This window comes from Accipiter gentilis, chromosome 22 (genome assembly GCF_929443795.1).
Source record: "Accipiter gentilis chromosome 22, bAccGen1.1, whole genome shotgun sequence".
Lineage (NCBI taxonomy): Eukaryota > Metazoa > Chordata > Aves > Accipitriformes > Accipitridae > Astur > Astur gentilis.
The window spans coordinates 20,637,964-20,653,155 of NC_064901.1; the positions used below are offsets into that span (position 1 = coordinate 20,637,964).

Below are 15,192 nucleotides of genomic sequence, written 5' to 3' on the forward strand. Positions count from 1 at the left end.
CCCAAGATGCATTTCTGCCATCACCAGACTACAGGCTGCTCCTCAGAGCCCTGCAGCTCCTGGGTTATGTTACAGCAGCCAACAGCTCCTCTGTGAGGCGTAAACAGGCCCTTCTCTGCCTTAATCCATGGGATAATTTGCAGGGTACAACCTGCTCCGTGCGTTGGAGCGCTGCCAGCAGCCCTCTTGCTGCTCAAATTCCGCATTGTTGATGACCACAGCAAGATGAAAGGGATTGCTTTGGTTGCACCACAGCGGGAGCAGTGAACCACCTTCCCAGCCCTGTGCCTGGCCCTGAGCCTGCATTCTCAGCCTCGTACACGCTTCTCCTCCTCGGCTGTCCCAGGCTCGCAGCTGGATGCCCAGCAGCAGCTCCTGGCTGCAGGCAACCCTCTCCTGCTTTCCCTCTGCTCCGAGCGGTTTGGGAGGTCGGGGCTCCTCGCCCCGTTTCTTCCTGCTCGTTCGTGGGTGCCAGGCTCCCGTGGGTCCTGCAATCCCCTTGTTAATATTTCAGGCATGAAAGCATTCAGCGTCGTGCCAACAGGAGCCAGAGGTTAAAAAGTACAAATATAATTATGGTGATAATGCTCCTGTGCAGTCAGCTGGAATGGTAGGGGAGGAGGAGGCTGGAGAAGGCTTTGTCACCAGCGTCCACTCTGCCCTGGCTTCCCCTGACCAGGTATTTTTCTCCTCTGCTTGGGGTAATGCATGCTCGGTACCAAGATCCCAGGCCACAGGGAGGCTGAGGGTTTCAACTTCACTAGTTTTGTGAGACAGGGCTCACGAGCACATTTGTTCCCCTGTGCTCCACGTCAGCTCTCGCGCCCCCTCCATCACTCACGGGTCCTTCAGGAGCAACAGAGCTGGGTGCTGGCTTTAAAGCATCCACTCTTGCGATTGCAATGTGGTCTTTATGCTACCCATATTCATTTAATAATAGCCAGGGCCCGAGTATTCCCTGGCAAGCTTGACCTAAATTCAGCAGCAAGGTTTATTCTGCAGCTTGCACTGCAGCGGATGGGAGAGTCTGCGGCAGCTGGGGGAAAAAACAAACCTTGAAAGGGGAAAGCTTGGACTGAATTAAATCCAAATCAAATCACAGCCATCTCCTCTGTGTTTCTTTAATTGGAAATTCAAATTCAGTTTATTGTTCCCAGCTCCATTATTTTTAGTTTCCAATGTCCTGCAGGATTTCCTATTCCAAATGGCTGTGATTGTGGCGCAGGGAAATTTTTACTGCTGTGGTTGCTAGAAATTGGGCAAGGGATGTAGTGTAGTTTGGATGATGGTTTATTAGGTTTCAGAGTTAGCCCTGAGTAGAAGGTTCGTGCCTCTGTGAGGCCCTACTGGCTGCTTCTTTCATCACCTGTGGAAGGTATTCACTGGGCTGATTTATTTTGGGTTACTACAGTGACACTCAAGCATAAAGAGGTGGCTTCAGCAAACTCCTTTCTTGGGGAACAAGAAAATAGCCAGGGCTTGATAATGACAAGCTAAACAGATCTCACACATGCCTTTAACCACTGTAACCTCAGGAGGGTTAGAGCAATGATATGGTTAATCCTGGCTGTTTGGCCAACTCTTAACTTTGCTAGTCAGCTCCCTGGAGGAGCAACAAAGCTGCTCACATATGTACAGCTTTAAGCCATTGGCTATGCTCCAGAAAACAGTCCTCTCTGCTGCTGGAGAAGGATCCTCACCAAAGCTTTGCTTGTGATCATTCAGGCACATCCCCTGAAGGGATTAAAGCTCAGCAGACACCACCTGAAACATGCAAAGAAAGGGAAATGCCACTTTTCCCTGGAGAATGACTACGGGGACGCTGTTGGCTTCAGGTGTGGGCAGAAGCCAACGCTGGGAGCCTTCGGGTACTGCCTTGTGCTGCTGGGCAAGCCTGGGCTCTGACACCCTCCTCAGCAAGGTCTAAGGCCCACCTCTACCGTCTGCCCAAGCAGGCAGCTCAGCAGCCTTGTAAGAGACTGGGAAGGGAGCTGGGTGGAGGAGGATGAGGAGGATGGCTGGTGTCACATCGCCTGGTCAGAGCTTTGCCCCAGGACCTGCTGCCTCGGGCTGCTGGGACACCCCCTTCAGCGTACGTGGGGGGAACCTGCACCTCCAGCTGCCCCAAGGATGGCTCCAAACATCCTCCCCTCTGGGCATCGCTCAGGGTGCTTTGGGAGAAGGGGATTTTTTTGTTTTGGTCGCATCGCCCAGGTGAGTTAGCCTCCTTGCATCCCGTTATCCTCCCAAGGGGCAGGTCCCCTCAGAGGGACCGGGGCAGGTCCCCTCAGAGGGACCAGGACAGGTCCCACAGAGGCTTTGGACCCTTCATCTTCACCAGGAGGGAGGTGAGACGGCACTGGGAACTCTTTGCAGCCCAACGGTGCAGCCCACATGTGCCCTGGGCCCTGTCAGGCTGTAGGAAATGGCTCTTCTGGCAGAGAAAATGGGATCCTCCTCCATAAATAACCTGTGTTTCAGCTGGAGAGGCAGAAAGGGCAGGATGGCCTGGCATGACGCTGTGAGGGGGGCAGCGGGTGCTGGATGGAGAGGTCCCGCTATGGTGGCAGCCCTGTCCCAGGGGACCTGGCTGCTCCTGCGCTCGCAGGACACAGCAGGGAGGGAGGGAGGGAGGGTGCTGAGGGGGCATCCAGCAGAGATGCCCCGGCTGGCCCTCCCCAAAAACACATCAGGGCAAACTGAGCACTTGGGGGAGCCAAGCGGGGGGCTTGAGAGCCCTGTTTGGGGCAGAGGCTCTGCCAACTTGGCCACCAAGGCAGGGGGACATCCCTGCCGCACCAGATCCATCTCTCGCCTGAAAAGCCACCTTCAGCCCAACCACAGAGAACGAAGCCGGAGCAAAGCGAAAGCAGTCACCCTTTGGTTTCTCCACCTGACCTAGCCTTAAAAACTCAATTTGAAGGCAGCATTAGGGAAGTAAGATATCGTTTATCAGGAGCAACAGATCCAATCTATAAATTAACATGCTCAGCCTGGGAGTCAGGAGGCAGAGATATCTATCAATTCCTCCCCAGCAGGCTGACACAGGCACACAAATTTGGCCAATTCCCCAGAGCAGTATCCACTCTCCAGCAGGTCTGAGGACCCAGCAGTGCTGGGGGAGGCAGAGCCAGCAATGGGGATTTAATACGGGAGAGCTCTGGAGAAGAACTGAGCTCCCACCTCCACCCCACCCTATCCTCTGCGACATGGGGACAAGAGGGCCCCTAACAAAATGGGCTTCGTGTCTCAGTCCAGAGGCATAGTATATTTTCAAAAGCATTGCCAGGGCATTCAATATAGGATGAGTTGCAAAACGGCCGCAGTCCATTAGGGAAAAGCTGGCTATTTTAAGATACTTCTACACAGTTTGCCTCCACCCTCCAAAAAGAAAGGATAAACCATGGAAGTAATATTTGCTTTTTATGTAGGACCTACACAAACATAACTTTACATATATAGAAACCACTGTCTCTGTGCACAGTAAATCTGGGGGTTTAAGGCTGCTCACCTCCCAGCCCTGGGAGGTGCTAGGTGACTTTTGGTGATTCCTGGCATGACTCTGCTGTAAAGGACAAGCAAATGAGGCCATTTGTAACCCTGTCACGAGGCATTTGTCTCGCTGAATCCCTTTTCTACATAAAACCAGAGAGGCTGGGCCAAATGGTGGAAATGGGTTCGATCAGGACCCCCGGCATGGTCTCGCTCCCACCCCAGGTAGCTGGGTCTCTGCATCAGCTGCTCCCCGCAGGGAAGAACGGCTGGCAGGGCGGCCGAGGGGACAACTCCCTCCGAGGGACACAGAAATGAAATGATCAGGGGGCTCAGATGGTGCAGCCAGGAAGCCTGTTAAAGGCCTCGTAAATAAGAGCCCGTGTAGACAGCAGGTACTGCGGGGCTTTATAGGCCTATAAAACACCCTGGGCTGCCACCGAGGCTGGAAGGGATGGGTAGGGAATCTAATTTCACAGGATTTAAAGCAGGTGAGAGAGATATAAATGTGTGTTTTTAATAGTAATTAATGCTGCCATTCAGAAGCACTTAAGCACTGGGTTCGGAGAGTTTCCAAGGGCTTGCCTCATAAATCACAGCCCGCTACCTGCCCACCCTGCTCCTGGGGAGCCGGACTGCTGCTCCCTCGCCTGACCCGGCCACGGCAGCGGGGCCATTTCCAGCCCTAAGCGGAGAGCTCGGGCATCATCGTGGCCGGGCTGCTCCCGAGCCGTAGTAAGCAGAGCCATCCCCAGCCATCCCACGCCGGGATGGGCACAGGGACGCCTTTCCCCAAGGTTATCCCCTTTTTCTGCAGAGCCAGAGGGACAAAGCCGCATCTTCTTCATGCCTCGCCCAATGCTCACTTCTCTGCCGCGGGCTGCCGGTTTTCACCCTGTGGTGTTGAGTCATTTCTGCTGTGCGGGCGCTCGGGTCTCGACCAGCTCCTTCTGCCTGGTGTGGGTGGGGAGCGCAGGCTGCCGCAGCCCACAGGGATGAGGTGGAGAGTGGGGGGTGCACGGGAAACACGCAGGAACTGGGCAGCGGATACAATCCGTGATGGTTTGTGTCGTGCCGTGATTTCTAAGCTGACGCCGGGACCCTTGGGGCCTGATTCATACCATTCTTGGATGGTGACGGAGGCCAAGGGCTTAGTAGAGAAGCCCAGCGTGGGCAGCTGGAGATGCGCCCCACGCCGTAGCATCCCCACGTACCCCAGAAAGCAGTTGCAGAGCTCACAGCCTTCGCAGCGCCCACTCCTCCCTCCCACGGCTGCAAGCAGGCAGGCGAAGCTGGACAGCAAGGCCAGGGCTCCCCTCCACTCCAGCCCCAGTCCTGCCCCAGTCCTGTCCACAAGCGCCCCAGTCCTCCCCAGTCCAGCCCCCGGCTTGTCCCAGCCCTGCCTGGGAAGGCTCCAACCGTGTGCCGGCCCTGCCCTCTAGTGTCCCTTCTGCCACAACCACACGTTATAACCCAGCCCATTCCCCTCCAGCACCTCTGGTGCAGATGTTCAGCCGGGTCTAAGGTGTGACTGTTTCAGGCAGAGCTTGAATTTCACGCCAGGGGAGCAGGGCAGGGGAAGGATCCAGGCTCAGAGATTTGCCAGATGGTGATGCTGTAATTTGGGGGTGGAAGGAACCGGCTGCTGCCTTCACCTCCGGTCTCTGCCCATGGTCAAAGCAGGTCCCTGCCATTTCCCCAGTCAAGGCAGGAGTCCTGAGGAAACCAAGAAAGAGCAAGACAGCCAGGAGAAACCTTCATTAACTATTTCTTATGTACTATTCTTCCACTTACGCGCAGTCAGATGACCCAGGTTGGGGATTAAGCATGGCCCAGATGCAGAGACAATCTGAGATGTGGCCGAGTTTATTAGCTGATGGGGCACCTGCACCGCTTCCAAAACCAGCTCGGGTCTATAAAGCCCAGGGCTGCTTTGACGTGGCACAGAGCCCTCGCAGAGGTCCTCTTGGACCCCACTGCCTCTATACAGAGCGGAGTCAGCATGTCTGCTCCAGGGCCCTGGCACCAGACGTACAGAGGCTGAAGAGCCGAGGCAGTGCTGGTTTTGATCCAGTTACAGAGCTGGTTTGGATCCAGCTGGGAGTTAGCCCCTTCTGGGCTGAGCTCCAGCAGATTCTGCATGACTCTCCCATGTTCTGGGGTCCAAGAAGGTGTCTGAGCTGGGTGCAGCTGGATCCAAGCACTCTCCAGCTGGTGCCACCAAGCTGCTGCAGGACAGCACGTGGGGCAGGCACCAAAGCAGCTTTGCAGCAGCTGCCTGGGCCAACAAGGCTGGCACAGAACCACAGCTAATAAATCCACCTGGACCAAAACTGGTCCCATTTTGCAGTGACACCAGCCTGCCTCTGTACTGGACTCCCCAGGTGCTCCACATTTTTCCATGATGCAACTGCTGAGACATCTATTACCACACACAACGGAGAGCTATGGCAGCCCTATCCTGTCACTGCCATTTCTCCTAGGAATCCGGGAGTCTGGAAAGATGCTGTGTCATAACGGGAAACGCCGGTGCTAGAAATGAGTGTTGTTTGGGGACAATACTAAAAGATTTCTCTATTCTCTCACCCCGACTCATGTTTACTACCTAGCAGAGAGCGAACTGATCTGGCTGTTCTGATCTGATAAATCAGGCTTGGATTTTGCACTGGCCTCCTTCTCCTCTATTAATTATCAGCAAATATGAAATAACGGTGTGACAGCTGAGACCTGTTGTTACCAGGCAATATCCGCAGTTCAAACTTGAAACCTTGAAGGCTCAAGTTAATTTTGCTGACATACACAGCAAACCAGAGGAATCACCAGCAGGTCCAGTAAAGTAATACTTCTGTCACAAGTGAAGCCTCCTAGGTCGTTGGTCCCTGCTTGGATGCCATTGTGGGGTCACACTGACTGTATGTAGGCTGAGCATACACACACTTACTCATATGTACAGATATACATATACTTACATATATGTTTGTATCTATGTGTATGTGCGCACATATATAAAGCTAGTTTGATGTCTTGATTCGTAAGCCCCATACTTTATAAATGCCTGCATCAGGGATGCTTGTATTAACCAGAAATCAGATCCCCATAGACACAAGGAACAATAAATCCTTCAATAAACTGGAACGACCTCACTGCTGAGCTGGTTTCCTCCCATGTCCCATTCCAGATAGTGGAATGAGCCCTATTTCTAACCCCAAAGGGGTTTTCCTGAAGATCCAGAAACACTCAAAACTGGCAATGTTTTCTGCTGCTTCATTTGCTATTCTACATGACTTACCAAGGGCCTGTTTCCACACTAACACTGGTGGGTACATCCAGGTCTCCTGTGCGGCCAGGAAATGCAATTTATGCTGTCTCACCATTGGGTTTGACCTACACCCCAAAGCCTATTGCTATTTTATCAGCCGGGCTGCTGGTTATCAGCTCATTTCCTTGCTTTCAAGTAGGTCACATAATTTAAGGGGGAAGGGGAGAGCTCTCCCCTCAGAGGAGCACTGCCTGTCATATTTTAAAAGTTTTTCTGTTCACATAGGAAAGGATTAAATAAGATGCAGGAGTGCATGCATGTGTGTGTGTGCATGCCAGCAGGCAGGCATGCCAGTCGCCGGCAGCAGCGCAGGCACCTTGCAGGGCATGGGAACAAGGACATTCCCGAGGCAGCCAGATTTCCCAGTACAAGCAACCCATCAAAGCTGCTTATTTCCAGCCTCAGATCTCCACCAGTGATAATTGTTTATTTTGAAAGCACTCAGGGAACATGAAGCAGCACACTCCTAAACCAGAAGTGATCCCGTGCTGGCTCTTCACAATATGTGCTATTGTGTTAATATACAACCAGGCTGCAGGGCAGGAAAATATCTAGGTCTCGTCCATATAAGGAAGTGAATTGCTGCTGTTGTAGCATAATAAGCATGTTCTGTAAGGAAGTTCAATGTATTTATCTTCTAAAAAACTAGGTTAAAAGATAACTGCACCTGCCTGTAAGCACTTTCTTGTAAAAAAATCAGCAAAGCTGGAACAAGATTCAGAGGTTGAAATCTTGAACCAGGCAACTCCAAGCACGAAAAGGAGTGTACATTATTTAGTGGGAAATAACCAGCCATCGGAATAATATTGCTAGCGCTCTGTTGAATTCAGTACCCTGGAAGTATTTTTAATCGAGGCTGATTTTTTTTTCCTAAAAGATCGGCTTGAATTCAAGCATGAATTAATTCAGGGAAGCCTAAGGCTGGTGCTGTGCAGGAAGCCAGGCTACTTTGTCACAATAGCTCCAATTAGCGTTATAACGTGTTCATTACCACCTTCACTCTGAAATTTCTAAATCACCTACAACTTTAAATCACCTTCCCCCCAAACCAGAGTGAGGCAGGTAGGCAGGCACGGCTGTGGCAGAATAACTCTGCCAGTCAGTTTTTGCACCTAGACAAGCCTTTATTCAAAGCACTTGTCAGAACCATTGCCATGCTGTAGACAAGCTCTGCCTAGGGAGATTGACCAGCACAACTATCACAGAACTACCTGATTATTCGAGAATAAATCGCTTTTATTTTGGAATACACTGTCAATACTGGGGACTTATATTGGCAGAGCTGAGAGAGCTATTCTGGTCAATTCTCCCATGCAGACGTGCCATACATGTGTGATAAGGCTGGAGAATAATCCCCCAGGAGAAGCAATGAACATTTTATTGATTGGGATATTTCAAACTTGTGCAGGACAAAGCAATCTGCTATGTGCTGAATGAGCGGACGAGATGGAATTGAGGGTTGGGTGTTTTTCCATCTCTAATTTCTGCGTTTAGTTTAGAGAAGACATTTTGAACAACACTAGCAAGTGGCAGGCTGGGGGGAGATCTATATCTGGCTCCAATTCCGCCAGAGGTGCTGTCATACTTGCAACATCAGTGGTAGGAGAGGTCATTTCCTTGAAATTCAAGACAAATGCGTGATGCTGAAGCCACAGGTATGTGTAACAGGCCACGGGGACCTCTAGAACCAACCCAGCGCCCCACACCCAGGCTGTTCGCTATCTTTTTCTTACCTTACCAATCCCATTTGCAGGAGAAGTGCTGGGCCAGGAGCTGGAAGGAGGTGGATGGGAAGAGACGAAGGATAGGAAGCTTGCAATGAGTAAGTGCTAGCTGCACTTCTGGCAGCAGGACCAAAGCACGGCTGAGATACAGGGGACACCGGTCGGTCATTTCCAGCATATCGACAGCAGCTTTCCGTGCCTTGATGCCAGCCCCTGTGCAGAGTCACGATCTCTGCTGTTTCCACGGCAGGAGCTGCAGGCCTGCATCTGCCTGCCCTCACGCCCCGTGTGCGCTCGGGCAAACACCACGCGCCGCTGCGGCTCTCCCGGCTGCCTGCGCGGGGAGGCAGAGCGGGAAGGTCGGTGAGGCGAAGAGGCAAAACTCGTTTGGGGTTGCAAGGGCTCTGCCAGGCTGGAAAGGCGCCTGAGAGCCCCTCACATGGTGCAGGGGTGAGAGATGGTGCTCAGCACGTACCCAGAGCTCTCCGACACCCTGCAGGGCACTTGGGCAGTCCACAGCAAACACCCGGGCACCAACTTTCTCTGTCCAGAGGGAGCGTGATTCCCACCGGCGCCCGGGTGCTGTTTGCAAGGGAAGGGCTATGAGCAAAGACAACGAAACCAGCTGAGGCAGCTGGGGGGGGTGGGGAGAAATCAAGTGCGATTTCAGACATTTGAGAAAAGCACATTATGCCAGAAACATTTTCCAGCGGCATCAACTGGTCTAATGAAATACATCACTTCTCTCCCCACAACCCCTGCTACGCTTCTGTCCTTCACAACTGCAAGAGCATAGCTGCTTTAAGGGCAATTAACACCGCTGGCCTTGCCTCCGAAGTCCCCTTAATTGTGCCCTCTGCAAATTGCTGGGTCCCAGGACATTGCAGACCAGACATTTTGCAGCAGTCTCAGCTGAAATAAGGAGTGGGGGATCATACTGACCCATGTTTGACACTGAGCTCACTGCTGACCCGCCCGCCACATGGAATGTGGTATGTATTTTAATTTATTTCATCCTGACCAGCAGTTTGAATTCACAACGTGCCAGAGTTTGGTATTGAAAAGGCTCCTTTATTATAAAGCCCCATTAAGAGAAGACGGGACCTTTCGGCATGCGAGTATGGCCAGATGGGTCTTTTGTACGTGGAATGATGAGTTGGGACTGTGGGATAACTGCTTTAGCAGGAGAGTAGGTGCAGCTTACCCCGATACCCAGGCTACCTTGAAAGTAGTTTAGTTCCTGTATTGCTTGCCACGCAGCAGGGTGGCGCAGAGTTCAGCACAGGCTGCACGTCAGCACTGGAGTAGTTAATGGCATCGGCAGTGACATTCTCCTGATTAAATTTCAAAGTTAACGCTGCAGGAAGGAGAGTAAGGCAGCCGGCACTTCCCTGTATACTGTCCTTATGAGCTATTCGCAGGTGTGTCACCGTGTCGCCTTCATTCGGGTCATATCGGGAAGGTTTTATTTATTTATCTCCACAAAAACGCAAACATTATTTCTGCAAATAAGGCTTAGGCAGCAGAGTACAGACCTGCACTTCGTGGCGGGCTGTGGGCATAACCCGCGTCGGCAAATGACTGAACGTCCAAAACGCTGACTCCGCTTGCTCCAACCACCACGCAAAGGACACGGAGAGGGTCTAGCGGAGCGGGTGTCGTTCCCCCCCAGAGGGGCTGCCACCCGTTGCCTCCTTCACGCCCCGGCCCAGTCGCCCACCGCCCGGTGCCGCCGGACAAACAGGGTGCCGGTCACCTCCTCCGGCTGCTGTCAACCACCGGGACCCCCTGCTACCCCAACGGCCCCCCCGCAGCAAGCCTCTTCGCTTCTGCCTGCAGGAGGGAATCGGGCCCACTTGATCGTCCCTCGCTAAATTGCCCCGGGGGGGGGGGGGGTGGATGAAGCTCCCCCGCCGCTCCCGGCCCGCCGCGGCCTGGCCCGGGGCCGGGGGCGGCGGGGCTCTCCCCCCCGACATGGCGTCGCGGCCGGGCGGCCGGGGAGGCGCCGAGCGGCGCCCGCGGGGCGTGAATAAAGGGCGGCGGGCGGGGCCGAGCCGCTCCGCTCCGCTCCGGGAAGCGCGGCGCCGGCGCCGGCGGGTGAAGCGGGGCCGGCGGCGGGTAAGCGGGGCGGGCGGATAGGCGGCCGGGGCCGGGCGGGGGCTGAGGGCCCGCGCCCGCCATGAGCAAGGCGCAGCTGACGCGGACGGGGATCCTGCGGATGGCGCTGGGCGGCGGCGGCGGCGGCGGCGACCCGCTGCTGCCGGCGGAGGGCGGCGGGGGCCGGCGGGCCCCTTTCCTGCTGCGGGCCCTGCGCATCGCCGTGGTGGTCTGCCTCTACTGGTTCACCTCCATCGCCATGGTCTTCCTCAACAAGTACCTGCTGGACAGCCCCTCGCTGCGCCTCGACGCCCCCCTCTTCGTCACCTTCTTTCAGTGCGCCCTGACGGCCGCCCTCTGCCTGGGCCTCAGCCTGGGGGCGGCCTGCGGGCCCCCCTGCCCCGGCCTGCCCGCCCTCCGCCTCGACCCCAAGGTGTCCCGCAGCGTCCTGCCCCTCTCCGCCGTCTTCATCGGCATGGTCACCTCCAACAACCTCTGCCTCAAGCACGTCGGCGTGGCCTTCTACAACGTGGGGCGCTCCCTCACCACCGTCTTCAACGTCCTGCTCTCCTACCTGCTCCTCAAGCAGACCACCTCCCTCTACGCCCTCCTGGCCTGCGGAGTCATCATAGGTGAGGAGGAGCGGGAGGGGGCTGCGACCACCCGGCGGCCGGCCCCGTAAACTCGGAGAGACGGAGGTGGGGTGTCTTCCCCTTGGGAAGCCATCCCGGCCTGCAACGGCAGCTCCCTGGTGAGGTGGGGTCGCTCAGGGCTCGTGCCTCGCTCTGCCTCCGGCAACCCGCTTCGCGGGTCCAGAGCGTGTAGGTAGCCTGTTAGGAAAGGAAATTACTCTTACGTGACCATGGTTCCCTCTTTCCTTTGAGCGCTAAAGCCTATCTATGCTCTAATGAAGTTTAGCTTGCCTTGCCTTCCCCCCAGCAAAGGCCGTAAAACAGCAGGTGGCTTTCTCCCTGTTCTCAAGTGCTCGTTAGTTATTAACTTTGGTAACAATACCAGTATTTATGTCGGCACCATTGGGACCGTACAGTGGAGCCAGCCAATTCAGACAGGCTGCGCGTGATGAAGGGTTAGCCGATCAAACCAAGCATAAAGCACCACCAGAAGATCTGGTTGTGTGGTTAGGATGTAGGGCAGGGCATTGACTGGCTTCACGGGAATGGCTTAAAAGTCTTGCATTCCAAAGGCATCGGTAATGCCAAAAAGCTGCCTTCTACTGGAGGGCCGTTTAGGTGCCAAGAATGGTGAAATGTTGACTTCAGTGCAGTTCCAAGTGGACGTGTGTTCACTTTGGTGCTTAGACAAGCAGATGGACTCGGGTGAAAATGAGACGAGAACCTCTTCTCCATGAAAGAGATGAACAGGAGCAGAACTACTGTATTTTCCACCCAAGTGGTGCACACAGTTGCCTTCAGCTAGTCTTGTGTTCAGGTATCGTCCAGGACTATGGTGTCTGCCAGCCTCACAGGGCTTCTCTAAGACTGTCCCCCTGGCTCCGTCTCCCTTTGCTGTGAGAGCTTTGCCCATATGCCTATAGCAGCATAGCCAAGCATCGTCTGTGGCTTGACGCGAAGCCCTTTCTGTCTTTGCGTTGAACCCATTTGTATTTGGGCTTAGTTTAAAGCAAGTTAGCTGCTTTGCAGGCAACTTCCCAGTCAGCCTCCAGCATGGAGCAGCTAATGAAGAGGCAGTGCAGTGTTCCTTCAGTAGCTCATCTCCCCTTTTATGTTTTGCTTATGAGCGGGATGGGGAGAGGTCTCCCTCTCTGCCCTGAAGACACAAAGCCTGTAGCTCCTGTTTCGGGGGTGGCTAAAGTGTGCATTACCCATCAAAGTTTAACCTGTTGAAGATACTGCACTCAGTTTCTGCGTTGTGATCTTTTTTTGATCAAGCTTCTTAATATTACATCCATGTGTTTACTATCTTTCCATCTTCTTTTCTGACCTATCTTTCCCTTCCTGTGAACAGTGCAGCAAAGCCTGTGAGGCCTCCCTCCCTCCACTTTTTTTTTTTTTTTAAAACCTTGAGGAATATTTCTTGCTACCTGTGTGTCAGTTTGCTGCCTTTTCAGTTAAAAAAATAAATCGTATGATCTCCTGAAAATGGCCTATACACAAAGAGTACCTTTAGCTTTAGTTCATGGCTCTTTGGAATAATAGTTTCTAAACTCATGCTGCCTGCTCAGTGTGGGAATCGGTCCTCTGAGATTGAATGATAGCACAGTAAATTACCTGCGCTCCTGAAATAAATCTTCCTGGGACACTAGTCATGACACTTTGTGGGTTCATTTAATAGAAAGGGGAAGCCCTTAAGCCTGTCTCTGCTTGTGGTTGTGGTTATTCAGTATAAGGTAAATGATGAATTGCTGACTGTATGTTTTGAGTCCTTCAGCGGTTGTTCAGATGATGCCTGATTTGTTTGGTTGCAGGTGGCTTCTGGCTGGGTGTTGACCAGGAAGGAGCAGAGGGCACTCTGTCATGGACAGGTATATTCTTTGGGATCTTAGCAAGCCTGTGTGTCTCGCTCAATGCCATCTACACCAAGAAGGTGCTGCCTGTGGTGGATGGTAGCATCTGGCGCCTGACCTTCTACAACAACGTCAATGCTTGTGTCCTGTTCTTCCCCCTCATGATGCTGCTGGGCGAGTTCCGCACCCTCTACCACTTCGACAAGCTGGGGAGCCCCAGTTTTTGGGGCATGATGACCCTGGGGGGAGTGTTTGGCTTTGCCATCGGGTATGTGACCGGACTTCAGATTAAGTTCACTAGCCCACTCACCCACAACGTGTCTGGGACAGCCAAGGCCTGTGCCCAAACAGTGTTGGCTGTTATCTACTTTGAGGAGACAAAGAGCTTCTTGTGGTGGACGAGTAACCTGATGGTTCTGGGGGGCTCTTTTGCCTACACGTGGGTGAAAGGGCTGGAGATGAGAAAGGTGCAAGAGGAACCTAATGTCAAAAGCAGCGAAAGAAATGAGACTGGTGTGTAGACAGCTCCTGCACCTCCGTTTCTGTGCCCAGGGGGTTAACCTTTGGTGTTCCTTTCCTCCTGGGGAGAAGAAGAGCAAGGAGCAGGAAAAAACGCACCTGCAAAGTGTATGGGGAACTGTGTCAGGAACCAGAGCCAAAGACCTGACTGGATCATGTTTTATCCATGGGATCTCACCCTGTATTGGAGTTGGGGAGAGCATGTGTTGTAGAAAGCAATGAGATTTTTTGTGATCGTTTTTTAAAATGGATGTTGCTATTGACCTAATCTGGGCAATTTGCATCTCTCGGGGGGGGGGGTGGACTCATAGCAGACAAAGACTGGGATTGGAGCTTTGTATAGTTGGGGGATCTGGAATTAACTGAATGAATGCAGTCTGAAGTTACAAAATCCTGAAACTCCGTGTTAGGAAGAAGCAGGTAGCCAGACTGTTGGGGATAGACTCCAGTAAACCGTTCTGCTCTAAAAGGATTGGCAACAGCCATTCTTCCTGTTGCCCCATTCAATGCAAGGGATGGGAAATTCCCTCCCTTCTGGTTCTGTACAAGCCTAAGCAGCTGCAGTGCCTCCAAATCTCCTTTCCAAAGAGTCAGTATCACATCCTGCTGAGGTCTCTTCTGTGTTTCTCTCCACCTGGTTTCTTAGTTCAGGAAATCATGCTAAGAATCAGGAATGAAACTTCACATTCCCTCTGCACTGTGTCCCGTGAGGGAGAGCTTGTTTTCTCAAGTGGCCTTTCTCAGGGAGGAGCGAGCTCGGGCTCTGCCTCTCTCAGGGGCAGGCAGGAGGGGAAAAGCTACTCTGAAGCACTTGCTTCTGTAGGTTGGAGATCCCAGTTCATGGGGTTTGCAACACTTGTCCTCTTTACCTTCTGTGTAGGGGGGTAGGTTTGTGTTTGAAAACAGGGTTGTTACTAATTAGGCTTGTTTCAGGGGACTTGTTCTATATCTACTGTGGATCTCCTCTGGTGTTTGCGGTGTGTCTTTTGGCATGTTCCTTTTAAACACCCTCCATGGCCAGCTCAGTGAATCCTTCGACTCCAAAAAATCCTGGTTTTGCTCAGCTGCATCAATCCCTTTACTTGAAACTTGCTGCTGAACAGCGAGTTCTGCAGAAATCTCTCTCTGCCCCACATCTGGTCCTATGCAAGTGCCAGCTGAGGTCACTGTGCTGTGGTTTCCCATCCCAGGGGTCAGCGGCAACATCCTATAGTCAGCTGTGATGTTGCACCAGCTTTCTAAACCCCTGGCCCCTTTCTATTTAAAGGTTTATTTGGACAGCCATCCTGGCCAGTTGATGCAACTGCTTCATACCCTGCTCCGTGGATCCTACGTGGTGCGTCACGCCCCTTGTGTGATGTCAGGACACTCCATTTCTGCCCAGAATATGTTTGGAGGGGGCTCCTGCTCCAGGTTTCACGACCACAGTTACCTTCTCACCCCTTTTCGGTGCAGGCTGCCATTTGGGGTCCTTGCATTATTTTATTTATTTTTTTTTAACGGGAAGAGACATTTTTTAATGCTGCACGTACTGACTTTGTAACGGCCAAACCTGC

At 53.1% G+C, this 15,192-nt stretch overlaps 1 protein-coding gene across 1 annotated transcript; it reads left to right on the forward strand.

Annotated features, from left to right (window-relative positions):
- Positions 1 to 9,595: 9,595 nt before the first annotated feature.
- SLC35C1 (solute carrier family 35 member C1) lies at positions 9,596 to 15,068 on the forward strand. The gene is made up of 2 exons (XM_049825892.1): positions 9,596 to 11,264; positions 13,079 to 15,068. Exons 1-2 carry the CDS (start codon positions 10,715 to 10,717, stop codon positions 13,636 to 13,638), a joined length of 1,110 nt encoding a protein of 369 aa, XP_049681849.1. The 5' UTR covers positions 9,596 to 10,714; the 3' UTR covers positions 13,639 to 15,068.
- Positions 15,069 to 15,192: the final 124 nt, after the last annotated feature.